At 43.5% G+C, this 19,911-nt stretch overlaps 1 protein-coding gene across 1 annotated transcript in view; it reads right to left on the reverse strand.

The window, feature by feature from the left end:
• The window catches only part of ABCB7 (ATP binding cassette subfamily B member 7), a 796,257-nt gene that overhangs the window by 169,405 nt on the left and 606,941 nt on the right, over positions 1 to 19,911 (reverse strand). Inside the window, exon 12 of the mRNA XM_086918402.1 lies at positions 11,685 to 11,814. Coding sequence (XP_086774528.1) covers positions 11,685 to 11,814 — 130 coding nt within the window. The remainder of the gene's footprint in view (positions 1 to 11,684; positions 11,815 to 19,911) is intronic.

Raw genomic sequence — 19,911 nt, forward strand, 5'->3', positions numbered from 1 at the left:
TTAGAGAGTTTATGTTCCTTCTTGTACCTGTATACCTGTTGAACCTTATATTGAGGTGTTTGTATTTGCAACTGATTTTGGTTTTATAATAAACCTTTAAACTTTCCCAGTCGTAAGTGGTTCTTTAGAAGTTGCGTCAGTTTATGGGGTTGATTTAACCTAAGTGGGTTTGTCTTTTACTCAATGACAGTCAATAACCGATCCAAAAAGGGACTCAAATGAGATAGGTATCAAGTAGATCAGATAATAGATCAAAATCTCATTCCCCGCACCCTAAATAGTCTTCGCACTGTACACCGAAGCAGCTGTTGAACAAAAAGCACAAACTCGCAACCCAATTTTTTTTTTTTTTTAAATGACCATATGTGCAAATAACACTTAAAGCCTTCGAAAGAGTATTTATGAGTAAAAGAGTAAGACGTTTCGCACGCAGTTGAGCAGCAAAGAAGTGTGATTGGTGTATTTCTGCCAAAGTCAATGACGTGGACCACTGATGAATTAATTAACATGAAAGTCGCATTCGGTGACTGTGCACTTAGTCACTCTGATAAACAAAACAACATAACTCAGGATTCACAAATTGAAGCAGTATCACGTGACACATCTTGCACAAAGCCTCCAGATTTCCAGGACAGCCTAAGCTGAACTCAGGCTGTCCTGGTTTTCTCAATGGACAGACTTGAACAAGGAGAGCTTAGAACAACAGAGTTTTACCCTAAATTGCCCCCAACTTCCCTGCAAAGTTATCTGCCATTTCAGAGCGAGCATCTACATCAATCACCATGCATTCAGGCACTTTCACCTGCACTCAGACACTTACCAACCTTCATTCACGCACCACTCACCCTACACACATACATTACTCCCACATTTCTTATTAATCGTGAAGCAAAGCCAAATGCATTTACCAATGCTTATTGTGATTTGGAGTAAATCCATTCAGTAGTTTTTGAGAAAGTAAGGTTTTGAAATATTTGTTTATCTAGATGGTTAGGTCTGCGAGAGTCTCGCAAGAGTTTCGCGGGGCACTTATTTAAACTGGAACAAACACATAGGACTCTTTACGATGTCAGGCGGCGTTTCCTCTGCGCGACATGGCCACCCCGTCCCTATCATCACCAGCAGACTACTACGGCAACATGCTTTATGTTGGCATCTCCAGTCAATTCACTCAGACTCCAAACCATCCAGAACACTGCCACCAGACTCATCCTAGACCTCCCCAGAAGCACACACATCACGCACTATCCCGCAGAACTGCGCCGGCTATCCATTCAGAAAAGCCGCAAATCCAAATTTCTTATCCATGCATACAAAGCCCTCCACAATACAGGCCCAGCCTACCTCAACATCAGACTAACACTACCAACTCTTCAGACAACTATACTCCACTTCTCTCTGCCCCACACAAGTCCCCCTTTATGCGCAGAAGCAAAACAGGAAGTTGCGCTTTCTCCTTCACAACAGTCAAAAACTGGAAGAATTCCCTCTATACATCAGGGCCACCACTTCACTCCCCAACTTCCACAAGAAGCTGAAGACCTGGATGTTCAACAAACAGCATCTCTAGACCTACACTCCTGCTCTGGTGCCTGAATACCCTCAAGGGATAACATAACAAAGAATATACTCATCATGGAAGTCCTAAGAAATGCTTTCAATGGTCATGAAGACAGTGTTCTTCAATGTTTGTGAGAGATTAATTCTTGGTTTCTACAGCTAGCATTCTCTTCTACATTTTCTCAGGCAAATTTGAAATGAGGACAGACTACAATAATGGTCGTATGAAACCCTGCACAAAGCGCTGCATCCTAGTCTAAGGCACAAGGACCATGGACATAAAGGAGAAGCAGATGTTACAAGCAGTGCCAAAGGCCTCACTTTTGGCTGTACTTTACAGGAGGCGACTGATGACAACACGCAGCACAGACATTCAATGAAAAAGGGCAATATCACCTGGTGGTGCCATTTTCTGCAGCATGGTTACTTGAAAACCAGCCTCCTCCCGCTTCGCACATGGAGAGGGAAACATTTATTAATAGGATCTTTTGTAAGATCAGCCCAGGCACAGCCATATAGGCCTTTTATTCCATCAAGCAATTTACTTGTGGCATATAGCCCCTGGAGGGTTGTTTTGAAAGTCCAGGGCTATCCTGGTGCCTCAGTCACTTCCCAACAAAACACACAAGATGATGGACGGAATGTTGCACAATGGCAAAACATTCACCCCCAGTCACAGATCTCGGATTAATCCATCATTATTTTGCTCACCAAGCCACCCCAGTTCAGACATGGCCATATGCAAATCAGTCTTGACCCTGTGCCTCATGGGAACAGTCAAGCCTGAACTGACAAGCCATGTCTTCCCTGGACCGGAATCAAGCATCCTAGGACCGGTTTCTGGCTATCAGCCGTCTTCAGCCAGGATAGCTTGACTCCAGAGGCTTAGTGAGCAAAGGACCAAGGTCTGGGCATACCCTTCCCACATAGGGTGAACACCAAAACACACAAGATGATGGACGGAATGTTGCACAATGGCAAAACATTCACCCCCAGTCACAGATCTGGGTTTAATCCATTGTTATTTTGCTCACCAAGCAACCCCAGTTCAGACATGGCCATATGCAAATCAGTCTTGACCATGTGCCTCATGGGAAGAGTCCAGCCCGAACTGCCAAGTCATGTCTTCCCTGGACCGGATTCAAGCATCCTAGGACCGGTTTCTGGCTATCAGCCGTCTTCAGCCAGGATAGCTTGAATCCAGTGGCTTAGTGAGCAAGGGACCCATGTCTGGGCATACCCACTTCCCCCAGCTCCTCAAGGTTAGTGGCAGCACGCGCAAAGGCGTTTCTAGTGAGGGAGGGAGAGATAGAGAGGGAGGGAGGCAAGAATGGAGGGTGGTAGATATAATCATATCAGAGATGGAGAGGAAATAATGTGCGAGGTAGAGGATGGATGGAACAGATAGGTAGAGTAAGGAAAGGAAGAGAGAAGTGCTAGTTTGAACATTTTTGCCAGGGCTGCTTTCGGCTCCCCAGTGCGACCCTAGGTCGAGGCTCAGTAGACTAGGATGATGACTTCAGAAGTGCCAGGCAGTTTCTCTGCTTAAACCTGTCAAAATCTGAACTTGTAGTATTAGAAGAGATGGATTTGTATTTCCTCTGAAAAAATTAAATCCTTATATTCTAAATCATACCCTTATTAAAATATACCACTCACCACGCATAAACCTCCTAAATTACCCTTACCATTCTATGCAACTACTCACCCCAAAAACCTACAATTTCCATTAGCATCCTATGCCACTACCCACCCATAAGCTCAAAAATGACCCTTACTTGACTTAGCTTTAGCTGGTGCGTGGAGTCATCAGAATGTTGAACAGAGACTTCAGTAGTGGGAAATCAAGGCCATCTTGGTAGAGAGGCGTTCCGTTGTAATAGGTAAACCAATGTTCAGGCTGCTAAAACTCCACCAGTGGAAATAGACTTCTGCTATCATTACATCTCCTCCCTCTTCCAGAATAGTGCCTTCTAGGTTTGTTTTGCCCCACTCAATAGCACCACTAAGCTGGGAGGGGCTCAGTGTGGAAACTTGGCTGGGATAGTTTCATGTCTTCCACTAAACCAGTTCAGAAGTGTTGCTATTCATTGAGGCTCACCAAACCCTGGAATAGGAACACCATTGGACTTGGAAGAAGATGGCTGCCTGCCAAGGACTGAGGCCTTGATCCTGCTCTCCCTCCGATGAAGGCTTTGGAAGTGCTTCTCAGAGTTACGTTTAGCTATCCTTATGTAGTCCTAGTTAGACAAGAGACGAGGAAAGCACATTTTCAGAAAAAACAGTTGGTGTTAGACTTTTGCTGTCTCCCAGCTGGAAAATGTAGTTTAGCCTGTCTACGACTGGTACCCTAGAAGCAGTCCTAACTCTTTGGAGAAGAAAGCTATTGCACTACTGGAGATGTTTAGACCTGGAAGATTGTTGTCTCTCCTGAGAATAAGGAATGAAGACTACCCGAACAAGAGGAGACCACGGCCAACAAAAGTTTCTAATTGGTCCTGCTTGAGGCTATGAAAAGAGAAGTTCAAGTTTCCAGGGAAAACACAGATACCAGGTATCTGACCTTATGAAACCTTTTGAAAGATGAAGGCACTCCAACCCAAATTAGTTACTTGTAGCTACAGCCCCCTGTCCTGCAACTTTAAAGCACCAGCAGGCGCACAGAAATAAAATGGAGTTCGTCAAAGAGGCTCCCGATGGGAGGATGAATCCCGATGTGAAGATCAATAAAGCCCCAGTAGGCCATACAGCCACAGAGTCAGAACAAAGGCACATACCCTCAAGAAGGAGATATTAAAATGGTCTGACAGGAAGGATGAAGAAGAAAATTACTGTTTTGGTCTTTTGTGCAGCTCTTGAAGCCAGCGCTCCCTCTTTGTAGCTACAAGGAGTGCTAAACAGCTGCCAATCTGATCTGGTCAGAAGTGCTAGCAATGCCTGTAAGACTGAAGCCCTGTACAGCTTCTGCACATCTGTTGCAGCCTATGGGACATACATGTAGAAGATTTCAAATCACAATCTCGGTCACGGCATGCCTCTGTGTCATGGTATCAAAGGCCAAAGAGGCGAGCTCACCAAAGAGGTGGGAACCATCAAAGGCTGCATCCTTATTAGCCTGAACAGCTCCAGTAAGGAGAGCCCACAGGCATGTCTAAGAAGGGCCACAGAAGAGCCTGTGAACCTGGCCACTGAGACCTGGCTTAAGGAGTAAAGAAGACTATAACTAACACAAACTACTCCTACCTTTTGTATTATCTCGCAGAGAGCATGGAAATAGTGCATCAATAGGCATGTGACGTTACCGATATGATGAGCCAGGCTCCTTCAAGAAAAAACTTCTTTCCCACGGTTTCAAAACATTGAGGTTCTCGGTCACAATTCTTGGAAAAACAGGAGCTCCCCGTGGAACAGACGAGTACTGACATTTTGGATCGCCTGGAGTCAAACAAGGATGAGCAACTGGACAGTGATGACCTGTGCAGAAGCTGACCTAATTCCAGTAGACATAATAGAATCTAACAAAACATCATTAAAAGGCAACAGTGGCTCTGATATGTTGAAGCCAAACTGGCAAATTTCCATCAAAATATTTGCCTCAATATCTGCAACTGGTGAAGGCAATCCTAGGACCTCAGGTGCTTTGCTTAAGGCTACCTTAAAGGAAAGAGAATCCTCAAAGAGAGACCTCTAGGCACAACCTCGGAAGAAATAGTGAAGACATTGCGATTCTAGAGCCACAAAAGGAGGCCCGCAGAGTTTTAAAAAAGAGTGAAGGAAGCCCGCCTCATAACTGACCTTGTGGACACATGCTCTTGCCTAAAATATGAGCAAGGTGCACAGGAGGCCCAAAACCAGCTATACCCATGAGTTGTTCTGCGTCCAAAATCAGTACGGCAAGGAACAACATCAAAAACGTAGCCAAAGCTATACTGTAGAATGCGAGGTGACTATGTTGCTCATCAGGGTCTCCAGACTAGACAGATTCCTCCTAGTTCTTGACAGACATAAAGAAGCAAGAAGCAGACCTGGAACCATGCATAGGATTTAAACTCCAAAGCCAGGTACTGTGACCACCGAACTTCAAGAGTGATAGTAGCGACACTTAAGGAAGCCTCGCCTCTTCGTCGGGTCATTGTCATAAAAATACTGCAAAAAATATTATAAGGAATACATTTTAACACAGAGCAACTCCGGATCTGCGTTGAAGGGCGAGAAAAAAAGGAATTGACATCAGAGCACTGGAGTGGCGCTATACACAGCTCCGTGGCGTTATTTCAGGTAAGCACTAGAGTAGAAATGTAGCCAAGGCATCAGCTGCCGACGAGGGACAACTATTTCAACTTTTTCTGATCCAGCCCCGAATCTGAGGTGAATTATCCGTAAGAAATTGCATTTACATTCTACTCAGCAGTACACAGTTCCTTTACGTGACATTTTTAAACTGTTCAAAGTGGTTTATGAATGTGAGTTTGGTTCCCTTTCTAGAGTTCAACCTTTTTTAAATGCCAATACTGACGAACTGGACACCGAGAGGGTATCTCAGATGGTAGAAATCTGATAAGGCACGGACCAGACAATTTCACAAAATGAATACAGTGAGAATCTGATGTAGGGAGACAGGAGGAGGAAGAGGAGAGGTAAGCTGGGGGAAAGGGGGAATTTCCTGCGCTCACCTTAGAGCTCTTGCATACCAGAGAAGCACAACGTTTGTGAGCTTGCTCCATACCGATCACGTTTCCCAACTCTGCTCCAAAGTCTTTCCAACTCCCCCCTCCTCCATAGGTCGCTGTGATTTTACCATATTGAGACAACTCTCTTCATTAGCTTCATTTAGCCAATAACGTAGTGAGGTTTTCCGGTTGTTTGCATTACTATGTCATTCCAAGTTCTTGGATCCTGATCTGAGCAACCTTCTGCATTTTCCAGACAATGCTCGAATTGCATTTCAAATTAACCCCTTCGATGCTGATGACGAGCTCAGCTCGTCATCAGCCACGGGGGGCGTGTGCGGATGACTAGCTGAGCTCGTCATCTTACGCGGCTTTTAGAAAAAAGCCGCGTAGGTGAAAAATAACCGCAGCAGCGATGCGGTTAAAAAGACTTTCTAGCTCATACGGAACGTAGCCCCAGCCCCCCTGGTCTTGTGCACTACTCCACCCACTGCTGCTGCCACAGCTGCCTAGCTACACAGACTGTGCTTCGTTCACAGCCCTCCACGCCCTCCTGTTTGGTCCCGCTGTTGAGTGACCGCTTGCCTGGTACGCCGCTACATTGCACGCTGCTACTTTTGAATTGGTCCTGGTTTACTGGTAATTTTAATTTGGTAACGTTGTAGTCTATTTTAACTTCTTCTGTAGTATTTGGTCATCTTTTGTTTTATTTGGTAGTTCCTGCTGTTCATCGTTGCCCCTGATTTAGGTTGTAGCCCTCTCCGCCCCCGGCCCATTCCCACAATTTTTCTACTGCCGCAGGTTCCTGCTTCTCGCACTCCATTCCAGCCCCTAACAACTCTCAGGATTAATTTTGCAGGCTGCTGCTCAACAGCGCAGCGAGTGCGCCGCTGGCGCGCCAAATACAAGCCCAACTGCACCTGTCTGCACCTCAATAGCATCCAGCGTCAGGAACCCTGGCACTTCCACCCCACGTAGCTACACAGCTGCCGACCTCTGAACACTGGATTCCAGAAGCATCGACAACCAATGCTGCCACGCACAGACACTGCCGCTTTCCCTGCAACACTGAAGCAACCAACACCACCAGACACCACAAACGCGACTGCACCCACCACACCGACTGAGTCCACCTCAACACAACTCTGGTGTATTCTACTCAACACATGATCACTCTGCAAACACATCACAGAGATCTTTGACACAATATTCCTAACACTGGATGTAATTTTCCTCTCAGAGACCTGGCTGAACAAAGCCTCGGCACCAGACATCGCCATCTCCACTCCTGAAGGCTATAAAATAGCATACCGGGACCGAACCAACAAGCACCGAGGTAGAATCGCCATAATCTACAAGGACACCATCCACTGCATGCCCTCCGCAGATGACTCAACCCAGATTATGTAACACATCAACTTCCAACTACACACAGACGGGAAAAGCACCAGAGGCACCCTTGCCTACAGACCACCAGGACCACGCCCTAGCTTCTGCAAAGCCATCCCTGACCTCATCAGCCTGAACACAATTGACTCCGAGCACTACTTCTTAGAAGACCTCAATTTCCACCTAGACGACACCAACACAACCGACCTCCTGGAAAGCATGAGCAACATTGGCCTCAAGTAGCTTGGTCCCCCACTCCACCCACATCACAGTACACACTGTTAACCCCATCTTCACGTCCAGCCACAGAGTCAAGAAAAACCACATCACACAACTCACCTAGACTGACCATTTCAGCATCCACTTTATGATCACAGGACCTACCAACCCCAGCACAGTGCCCCCCAGCTCCATGTACAGCGACTGAAAAAAGATAACAGAAGCCAAGTGGAACAACACTCAGCTCCACCTTCCAGACTCAACATCCAACCCACGGCTGACAGCAAAATACTTCTCCCAGTGGATCACAGAATGCGCTGACAGAATCTCCCCCGCCAAGTGAGCAAAATCCAAAGGACCCACCAAAAGAACTAGCTGGTACACCAAAGACCTAAAATCTACCAAGTGCAACTGTCTGTAACTCTAGAGGAAGTGGCACACCAGCAATAAGACGGAAGACTGCACTGCCTTCAAGACAGCACTTTACCTCTACCATCAACTCCGGAAAGAAACAAAGAAGAACGCCCTAGCAGACCGCATTGAAACCAGCACAAACAACAGCTAGTAACTCTTCACCACTGTGAAGGAATTCTCCAATCCCCAGCTATCGTGAACGACATTACACCCTCACAAGAACTGTGTGACACCCTGGCAGACTTCTTCCTCAACAAGATCTCAGCCATATATGAAAACTTCGAGCCCCAACCTCCAGCCACCGCTGTATCTACTTGCTCTCACTCACGAACATAATCCTCGAACACAGGCTCACCCACTAAGCCGCAATCTCCATAATGAACTCAGTACAATCAGGAGGACCCACGGACCACAGTCCTCACCAGGTCTTCAACCTGGAAAGCAGACAATTGGCAACAATCCCGGGAAAATCTGGAACACTTCCATCACCTCGGTCTCCTACCCTGAGCACTGGAAATACGCTGAAGTGAGGTCCGTCCTGAAGAAACCATCTGCAGATCCAGCAGATGCAAATAACTATAGTTCCATATCTCTACTCCCCTTTCCAGCAAGGTCCTCGAGAAAGTGATCAACCAGCAACTTACCAAACACATGGACCACAACAATCTCCTGGACCTCTCCCAATCAGTTTGTTGAGCCAACCACAGCATCAAGACAGTCCTGATTGCAGCCACTGACGACATCAGGGCATTCCTGGACCATGGCAAAATTGCAGCCCTCATCCTTCTGGACCTATCTGCCGTTGTTGACACTGTCTCACATCACATCCTGATCAAAAAACTCCGCCACATTGGAAGCTTGAGAGACGCCCTCGGATGGATCGATTTATACCTCACTGAGAGAATCTGGCTCCCACCGTTCACCTCGGAGCTCAAAAAGATGATCAGCGGCGTACCCCAAAGATCGACCCACAGCCCCACCCTCTTCAACACCTAGATGACGCCGCTGGCCAGCACCATCAGATCACAGAAACTCAACATCATTTCCTACACCAATGATACTCAGCTCAACCTCTCGCTGACAGAAGATCCCTCCACCACCAGAGCCAACTTACACAAATGTTTGAGGAACGTCGCTGACTGGATGAAGGACAATGGTCTCAAACTCAACATGGACAAGACGGAAGTCCTCATCTTTAGGAATGACACCTCGCCATTAAACAATGCATTGAGGCCCATGGAACTGGGCCCACCCCCACTCCAACAGACCATGCCCGCAACCTTGGCATCATCCTAGACAGCAAGATTTCTACGAAGAAACAGGTCAATGTAGTTTCATCTGCCTGCTTCCACCCTAAGCATGACCCACAAGCTCTTCGCGTGGCTGCAAGTCACCACCAGAAGGACCATGACCCAGGCCCTCGTCACCAGCAGACTGGACTATAGAAATACACTCTACATAGTAATCACCTCACCCCTCATGAAGAGGCTACAGACAATACAAAGCTCAGTGGCAAGACTCAGACTGCTTGGAAACCCCAATGATTGATTGAAACATTTTCATCTCTGTTCCTGAAAAAGACTGGGAATCAACAAGTCAATATTTTGTGATAATTAAAACTAATTGCTTGATAGTCTAGGCTGGCCTGGTTAATTTTAAGGGCTCTAGGTTGGTGCAGGTTCTTTGCAGCAGCGGTGACCCTCATACTAGATCAGGTCACATAAGAGGCTTAGCTAGGTGGGTCAATGGATGCAGGGGAGAAAACGGGACATCATTTTAACTCCTCAGGTTGAGGTGCTAAATGTGATTTATAAACTGTAATACAGGATTTGTACACAATGCAAAACACTGGTATTTAAAAATGAAAGGCAGGGACCAAGCATAAAATTCTGCAGAGTGGGTGGTGTTTCACCTATTCTCCCTACTTCAACAATGAAACCCCCTGCACTCTCACTCAGTGGTGAGCAAGGGTGCCTTAAATGTATTACTGCACACTGCTGAGTTAGAGATATCCAAGGGAAGAGGTCTGAAAATCTCATGATGGAGCGAACGCTGTTTCCATTGAACGAAAAAATGCAGAGCTTTTACTGATGACTGCATAGTGGAAAGGATACAGAATCGTTTTCTAATATCTAGCCACTTTCGCTGGCATTTATCAGTTGAAAGATCTCCTTTGATGTGAAAACCGTTTACAGTGACATTTGTGCAATACTATTTTATTGTCCTGAATGTTTCTCATGTTGCACAAGGTTGTTTTTTCTCTTACTGGTTTATTGCTCATTTGTACCATGGTAGCAGTATCATTATTGGGTGCTTGTTGTCTGGCCGGCTTAATCTTTTCTCTCCTACCCCTTGAGTTTCCATGGTTGCTTAACTTTAATGCTATGCTTGAGCCTCTGACCTCTTTCAATGGTGCACTGATGGGCCAACAGTGTCATCAATTCAGAGCTAGCCCGTTGTCTCTATATTGGCTCCTTGGTAGACTCAAGATAATACTCATGTGGTGCCATCAAGATTTGCTCCTGGGTACTTTCCACCTACTAATCTTGGTTGGCTTAGCAGAGCTACCAAGGAGGTCCCTCATGGCCCATGGGTGGACTTGACACATTATTCTTAGATGGTTTTATCAGGGCTCGAAAAATCCACTCGTATTTGCGAGCCAGGTTTAATTCGGGCGAGCTAGACGGAAGATTGGCATTTGACCTCTGCCTCTGAAAGCAGAGCAAATGTGACAAGAGAGCAAGGTTTAAAGGGATCTTTATTGCTTACAAAGTGAATGAGCAATAACAATGGCTTTAAATCTTGTTAACTTGTCACATTTGCTCACATTCCTTGACTTATTAATGTCAAACATTTTTGATTTACTTTCATTACTTGAAATAACTATCTTCAGACAAACACTTTGATTGCCACTAATAAAATATTTTTCAAATGTAAGGATATAGGTATAGTGAACATATAACTCAGAAGTAACTGTGACTACAACACTAGACCGGTTTTATTTTATGTATTAGATACAGCACAAACCTAGCATCAATGAGCAGCGGAACACCACACAACACAACATTTTTATTGCAACAGAACATCACACAGATAAGATGTTGCACACACAACAATATTCTGCACCTGGGTCTAGGTTCTGTGGCATCAGGTAACAGAAATGAGGATATGTTCACACATTTGAACATTAATCTGCAGTTTGAGGCATTAGTAGATAGTTACTGCATTAGAATCACATGATTTTCAGTCAAGTGCTTACGTCAGAAGAACCAGGTCTTAGGGAAGGTAAGGAACTAAAATTAGATCAAATCTCCTTCCTGACCACAAACAGGAACATTAGTTTTTTTTTAGCATCTTTATGACAATGACGGCTTAGAACAGGAAAACTGCAACAATATCTAAAGCATAATAGTAAATAAAATAGAGCAATACCTGGGGTACCACACCAATGGACTTCCGCAAACTTTCCAAGCTGACGTCTTGTATGTTCTGACCACTCACGTAAATGTTTCCCATCTGCGGTTCATAGAAGCGAAATAATAGCCTCACGATTGTGCTCTTCCTAAAATTTTGAAAAAAGATGTTACATGGACTCCAAAATGATGCACGTTTTTAGGCACATAAATGGAGATTAATAAAGGAAGCGGATTAACGTCAGTGTGACTTTGTTAGACAAAAGCAGTGCAACCCTGATTTCAGATGTTTCAGCGAGAAACAATTCCGTCTGAAAACAGAACCTAAAAGCTGTTCCTTCGCTATGCCTGTGCTCTCACTCACCTTTCTGGGCCAATGACAGAACCAGCCCTGCGCTATACCTTTTTCTGCATGTAAATAAAGGCTACGGGTCAGAAAGAGTCCACCTGCGGTTTAAAGATCATTTGTATGGAAATATACATTTTACAGCTCCCAAACAAAAGCCATTCACCTTAAGTGATGTTTTTTGTAATGAACAAGGTACCTCTCACCAAATGTACTACCTAATAAAATATCCCTAGTAGTCATACTGGATCCAGAAATGTTTCTATTCCCTATAACTAGGTGTAGCAGTGAATTTGTCACCAGTTATGACGAAAAGACTCAATCCAACGCCCATGACACCAGTTCCAAACATCCCACCTCCAGAGAGGCTAGGAGAAAAAGATGGCACGGAATAGATAATACAATTTAAAAAAATGTTATGAAACTAGAATACCCAACAGCAGCTCAAACTATTCCAAATGCTTTGTAGAGAAATTCTTATTAGCCAATCTCATAGCAAAGACCAAATCTATCTGGAGATAATTTGTTTGGAAACTATTTGCACCAGTAAATCCTAGCAACAGCTAGTCCCCTGAACTGTACACTTCAGAGTAGTAAACCTATAAATTAAAAGGCCCTCAAGTGTAAAAAAACCGATCACTCAACAAGCTTTGAAGGGCAAGCAGGGGAGAAAAGAAAAAGTTAACTTAAGTGACCACATTTTTGGTGGATATTAGATCTTCCTGCAGATTCCTCACCTTATGACTACCCTTCAGGTGCCACACTTTATCCGGAACCTTTTCCCCCTGGCAATAGCTATATAAGGCACTGGATTAGTATGCTGATGTCAGTTTCTGTATTTATTTTATAGCCTCATTGAGGCATGTAGGGATGAAATGGGAGAGCATAAACAGAGCAAAACAGGGGGGAGTAGCTGCTATTATTCTTAAAACTCATCGGTTCCGAGAACTCCCATCTTTGCTGCTCCCGAATACAGAAAATATTGTCTTCAAACTAGACACTGATAGTGGGGCGTTATTATTAATTTTATTGTATCGCCCTCCTCAGTATATGGCCACGTTTCCCTCTCTGCTAGCTGAACAATTGGCTTCCTGTGTCATCAATTATTCTAAACTTCTCTTAATAGGGGACCTGAATTACTGGTTTGATGATGTGGCCTTAGATTCTCAAGCAGCAGAACTGAAGGACCTTCTACTGGACATTAATTTGAAACAACATATACATTTTTCCACCCATCAGAAGGGCCATAGTCTTGATCAAATTTGGTCATATAATTTGTCTTTATCTTTTCCCTCTATATGTCCTTGCAGTTGGTTAGACCATTTTTTATACATTTTTCATTGACAATCAATGGAACTGTCAAACCTAGACTACAGGCGGGCAGAAACATCCGGAAATGGAAGTCCTTAGATCTACCGGCATTCTTAAATACTCTGGCCACTACCTTTCCCTCTCAATGTGAGGACATAGAATCTAGAGAAAAGATATTTTCACAATGGTTGTGCCAAGCTGCAGATTCTCATGCTCCTCTAGTAAGCTTTCCTAGATCACGAGGCAGGGAGGCCCATAAATGGTTCACTCCAGAATTGAAGAAATTAAAACTTGAGATCAGACAAAAAGAAAGGAAATGGAGAGCTAACTATCTACCACAGGATAAAGAGATTTATTGTTCCGCTAAGAAAATATACCAAAAAAACCCTCTTACAGCATAAAACCGATTACTTCTCTTTTTTTTTATATGTTTTTATTGATTTTTACATATTTATCCCCCGCCCCGGACAGACAGACTTTATGTTCATTAACATCATGAACTTTTCGTTGTGTTTGACAAAAATAAATATACATTATAGAGAATTTACAAAATAAAATATATTCCCAGCATCACGAGAAAACCAATTAAAGCAGTAGCATGAATACATTACAGTATCGATAATAAATCAGTTTTGTAGAGCTCGCCAGTGTGTGAGAGGAGTCCAGATTTTCATAACGCTTTCACATCGCCGTCTGCTTTTACGCTTATAAATAGCTGTCTCAATATTATGCACAGCTAAGAGCCTAGCTAGCCACTGTTGGAAAGTAGGTGGTAGCGGGTCTAGCCAAGCCGAGGCTAGGCATAGCCGCCAAACAGCCATAGCAACAAATATAAAATCGTGGCCGCTCTCAAGATTATCTGGATCCTCCACCCCAAGTACCATTACCTCTGGTGACAAGGCAACCTTTCTGTGAAGAACTGAAGTTAGAAACCTCTCTATACTTTGTATCAAAGGTATTAACACCGGGCAAGAGGCAAAGATATGGATGGAGTCTGCCTTAAATAGATTGCATCTCGGGCAGCAAATCCCATTACTGGTTCCCCATTTTGCAATTTTATCGGGTGTATAGTAAAGAAAAAAACAGGTTTTATAAAATTGTGCCTGGAGTCTAGTCGAAATAAGAATGGTTTGAGCTAGCTGATAGGAGTACAAAAATCCTTCTTTAGAAATCTCGAGTTTACCTTGCCACCTCATTGCCGTTTTATCTAGATTATCCGGGAACCTGTCCAGCAATGACACATACACTCCACCTATTGACTGGTTCCTTGAATGTATAATTGTCTCCACTACAATAGATTGTTCCCAGAGTGTCCTTGCTCCAGATTTGTGAGTTAGGAAGTCCCTAATTTGGAGATATTTAAAAAAATCCCGCCAGTCTAAACCAAATTCTCCCTTCAGAACTTCAAACGATTTAATCCCCTGATTGGTATAAAAATCCCCAAGTTGTGTAATTCCTAAATTATACCATTTATTAACGCAATTATCTTTAAAGATTATTGGTGGAAGAGTTGGGTTGTTTAGTACCGTAGTGTAATATGAGAATCGTCCTATGCCTAGTACTTTTTTTTACCGCCTTCCATACCTTAAAACAGCTATAGAGAGTCTTGAATTTGACCTTTTTGTGGTAACTGTCATGTATGTGTCTCCAAAAGTAGCCATAGCAGGAATTCCCCACCAATAGCTGAAAGATTGAAGCGGTATGTAGCTCTATGTTGTTCCCCCCTTGCAATAATTCCTTACTGTAAAGTAATACACATGACCAGTAATATCTCCTTAAATTGGGAAGTGCTAACCCACCTCTGTCCTTAGGTAGGGTAAGATATTTATATGCTCGACGGGGTTGAGCGTATGACCATATAAATCTAGAAAAGGTACGTTCCATTGTTGTAAACCACTGATTAGAGAACTCTAGGCAAATTGCCCTGAATAAATATAATATTTTAAGAAAGTACACCATTTTAATTGCATTTGCTCTTCCGATGATGGACAGGTGAAGATTGTCTAACCGTCGTAGATCCTTTTGTATCGTGTTCAGCATTGGCTTAAGATTTAGGTCCACTACTTCCTCTAGCTTTGAAGAGATTGTGTTACCCAGGTATGTCGCTCCCTTCACCACCCTAGGGTCATCCATCACAATTTTTTGATTTAAAACAATTTGTGTCTTTCCTTGATTTAGCGCGTACCCAGAGACCAGCCCAAATTTCCTAGCCTCGGCCTCAATGATCAACATTGCTACTATGGGGTCTGCGGTAACTATAGCAATATCATCAGCGTATGCTAATGTTTTTGTTGTATACCCCTGTGATATAATGGGGGTTATATGATTATTTTTCTCCAAATAACGAATAAAGGAATCTATATATATTGCAAAGAGCAATGGCGAGCAAGGGCACCCCTGACGTGTTCCCCTGGAGATGGCGATTTCCTTAGTTAGACTTCCATTGATGGATACAACAGCCCTAGGATTATTATACATTTTTTTTTATCGCCTGAATAAACTTGTTTTGAAATACCATCATCGCCATTGCTTTCCAGAGAAACTGCCAGGAGACCCTATCAAAGGCCTTCTCTGCATCCAAAAGGATCAGGGCCATAGGGTCTCCTGTAGTTTCTGTTCCATCAAAAAGTGTTATTACCCTCTGGATATGATTGATCGTTGACCTTCCAGGGACAAAACCGTGCTGGCTTTTGACGATTACATTGTGTATTATAGGGGCAATTCGATTTGCCAAGATTTTGGAATATATTTTAGAATCAGCATTTATAAGGGTTATGGGGCGATATGATCCTAAATGTTCTGGGGGTTCCCCTTTTTAGCGAAAATCACAATTTTGGCGCTGGACCAGGAGCTAGGAGGTTCCCCCCCGGAGAAAATATGGATAATCAAGTCTCTAAATATGTGTTTGATTTCGTCTATAAATGTGCTATAGAACTCCGAGGGAATACTGTCCAGACCTGTTGCCTTTCCTTTAGGGAGGCTATTAACTGAGGTCAATACCTCTTCCATATTCGGAGTTTCCTCTAGAGCCAGCTGCGTATTTACCTCAAACTTTACGATATCACAATTCTCTAAGTACCTTTCTATTTCTGTAATATCTTCATTGCCATTATCTGTATATAGTTCTTTATAAAACCTCCAAAATGCTTGCTTAATCAGCTCTGAGTCTTTTAACTGGCCTTCCACTGGGTCTATAATTTCCCTTATTAGATTAGCATTGACCTGTTGTCGCAATCGCACCGCCAATTGATGACCCACTTGCTCATTGACTTCATATATTAATTCTTTTCGTGCCGTGGCTTTCCGGATTGCCTTATCTGAAAACATATTGGTAATTGCTGCCTTGGCAACTGCTACTTGGGCTAAGGTGCTAGAGATGTCCCCAGTTGAGTCTCTATTGCTAGTGACACTGATGAGCCCTACTTCAGCTAGCATAAGCTCATCCTGCAGCCTCTGCATCTCCTCTTTCTCTCGCCTGTTTGCTCTGAGGGAATATGACATAGTCTCACCCCGGGCCCCTGCTTTCAATGTGTCCCAAACAACCTCTATTGACGTACTATTAATGTTTTCTGCTAGGAACTTGGGTATCCAGTCTTTCATGTGGATACAATACTGAAGGTCGTTCAGTAGTGCTTTTTCAAATGACCACAGAGTAGGCTCTGATTTAGCTAGCCTAATAGTCAGTGTACAGAGAAGGGGGTTATGGTCAGATAGTACCCGGGGCAATTTAACAATTTGGGAATTCCTGAATAGTGAATTTGAGAGTAAAATATAGTCAATTCTGGTGTGCGTGTGGTGTGGATTTGAATAAAAGGTATATCCAAGTCCCCGGTGTTAGTATTTGACGTCTGCCAGCTATCTACAAGTCCATGTACAAGACACAAATCCTTAAGAGAGCGAAATACTTTAGGTTTGTGTCCTTTATAGACCCATTCATCGTTTAAAGACCAGTTAGCCGGGAGGTTTATATTAAAATCCCCACAAACCAACACCGGAAGAGGCCAGTGTGAAAGTTCATTAGAGACCTCATCGAAAACCCTGGGGTCATCTGTATTGCTCCCATAAATAGCACAAATTGTGATTTTTTTGCCCTGTTTGATAGCTGCATTCGGTAATAGCCCAGCGGCCAAACTTATCAGCTTTAGATTTGTTAAACACCAATCCACTCCATTTAGCCAGAATGGCAACCCCCCGAATTTTAACCCCTTGTGAGGTAGCACACACCCGTTTATACCCTAGTGTATCTAACAACTGGCTCTGGGACCCTTCAATATGCGTCTCCTGCATACATACAACATTGGCTCCCCAATTTTGTAGACCAATTGCGACCATTTGCCTTTTCTTAAGATCGTTCAGACCACAAATATTCAGAGATAATATTTTTATCCCAGCCATGATCCTAATAAAAGAGTGCCATATTTTATATCACAGACAATCTGGTTTCCTGTGATCCCTATAGGTATTTCCATAGTTCTTATTGACATAGATTTACTTCCCTGTATGTCTAACCTGTCCGGCCTTCCCCCCTCCCCTTTCCCCCCCCACCCACCACCACCTTTGAAGGATACCTGGGCCTGTCTGGACCACGGGTGCGACATCCGTGCAAGCAGGCTCTGCGAACTAGGCTAGTTTGTTAGTATAAGTTTTATGCTTATTTTTTATAGTTGACCCGAAGCCTAAATTTTTTAATAATTTTTCAGACTTAATTTACCCAAATCGTTCAGCCATTCCGCTAAAAGTCCACGCTTTCCCAATATATACCTTCTACTTGATATACATTGCAATAGTTCCTTCATCTTATATATTCCTTTTACAACAAGTCTTTAAGTCTACAAGTCTATAAATCTGATTTAGATTATTTCCCTGGATTTCGAGAGGTTATCTCTGAAATTTCTCGAAGATAGTCCTCCGCCTGTATTTCGCTGTTGAAGCTTCTTGTTGCACCTTTAAAGATAATTTTCAGGCGTGCCGGATTTTGCAAGAATACTTTTGCTCCAACTTTTTCAAAGGGTCCAAATAGCTGACGCATTTTCCATCTTCGCTCCACGGTGGCGTGAGCGAAGTCCGGTCTGACAAAAAATTTGAACCCCTTATGCTCTCTTTGGGTGGTAGGTCTTGCAAGGTCGTAGATTTTTTCACGGAGGAGAAAATTCCCAAAGCAGACCAGCATTGCCCTGGGATATTGATTTTGCTTGTTAGAGTTTTTTGATAGCATTAGAGGAAAACGATGGGCCCGCTGGACTTCCCTTTCCATATCCCAGGCTTCCAATTCCGGAAACGATGTTTTGAGTATGTTAACCATTGCCCCTCTAGCATCGCTTCCCTCAAAATTCTCTGGAATTCCAAGAAACCTTAGATTATTCCTTCTGGATCTGTTTTCATGATCTTCCACTTTGGCCATAAGATCCCTTATTGTTCCATCTTGTTCTGTTTCCTTTTTTTGAAGCGTTGCAACATCGGTTTCAAGATTCTCAGTACGGGTTTCCATCATGACCATTCTTTCAGAGATCTCGAAGCAAATACTGCCCACTTTCCTCACTGCTCCTTGTAATTTTTCAATGGCCATGCGGTTCTTTTGACTGTCTTTTTTCACATCCTCATGGAAGTTTTTTATTGAGCTGAGCACCTGGCTCAACGAGGGCTCCGTAGTTTTTTGGTGTCTATCTTTGTTTTCTTGTACGCTCAGGGTTTGGCATGGTGTTTCCCCTGTTGATTTAGTCTTTGGGCTTTTTCGGGGGGGATTAGGTCTACTTTTGACATAGTCAGTGTTATTACCAGGGTCTGTGGTTTCCTCATTCAACACGTTTCGTTCTCTTTTGTGTTTTGACCTTTTTTTCCCCACACTCCTTTTTTTCCTGGTGTTGATTTCGCTAGATAATCTTGAATCATTGGAGCCAGAGATCTCCAGAGATACGGCGCCCCTTCGAGCGCTTGGACTGGATTCTCTTGAATTGCTCAGTTGGCTTGAGTCACTAGAGATAGACAATCCTATTTCGTATACCTCGGATTCTGAATCTTCATCCGAGAGAGGTAATTAGCTGAATGTACTTCCTTCCCCACTGGAAGATCTTGCAAATTGGGAGCATTGACAAAAGGGTTCAGATCCTTTGTTTCCTTGTTCCCTTTTTTTTTTATCAAGTTCCTCCATTTGTTCTCTCTGATTTGATGTTACTACGTCTAACTCTATAGGTGCCCTTATCTCTTGCTAAGTCACTTTTGAATCTGCATTCCAAGTTCCTTCGCCAGTGCCTATAGCTCCACTTCCCTCCAAATTGGTTGGAGGTATACATTGAACATCCTTACAGCTTTCATTCCACTCCTCAGTGTTCTTATTCTGCATTTGGATCTGTATTTTTTCCCCATTATTTGGTACATCGCTCTGGCAATCCTTATTTAGAGGGCTGAATATATTGGATATTCTTGGCTGGGATGACTCAATTATACTGGTATTTTTTGCAGTTGCCTTTAAATTTTTTATAGTCTGTAATCTCTGTGCTTTTTTGGCCATTAATTCCAATTTGGCATCTTCCTCCGTTTCAACCCCTTTCTCCTTTTTGCAAGCCTCTTTCTCCTTTTCTTTCTCTTTCTC

Source organism: Lissotriton vulgaris, chromosome 4_1, assembly GCF_964263255.1.
Source record: "Lissotriton vulgaris chromosome 4_1, aLisVul1.2, whole genome shotgun sequence".
Taxonomy (NCBI): Eukaryota; Metazoa; Chordata; class Amphibia; order Caudata; family Salamandridae; genus Lissotriton; species Lissotriton vulgaris.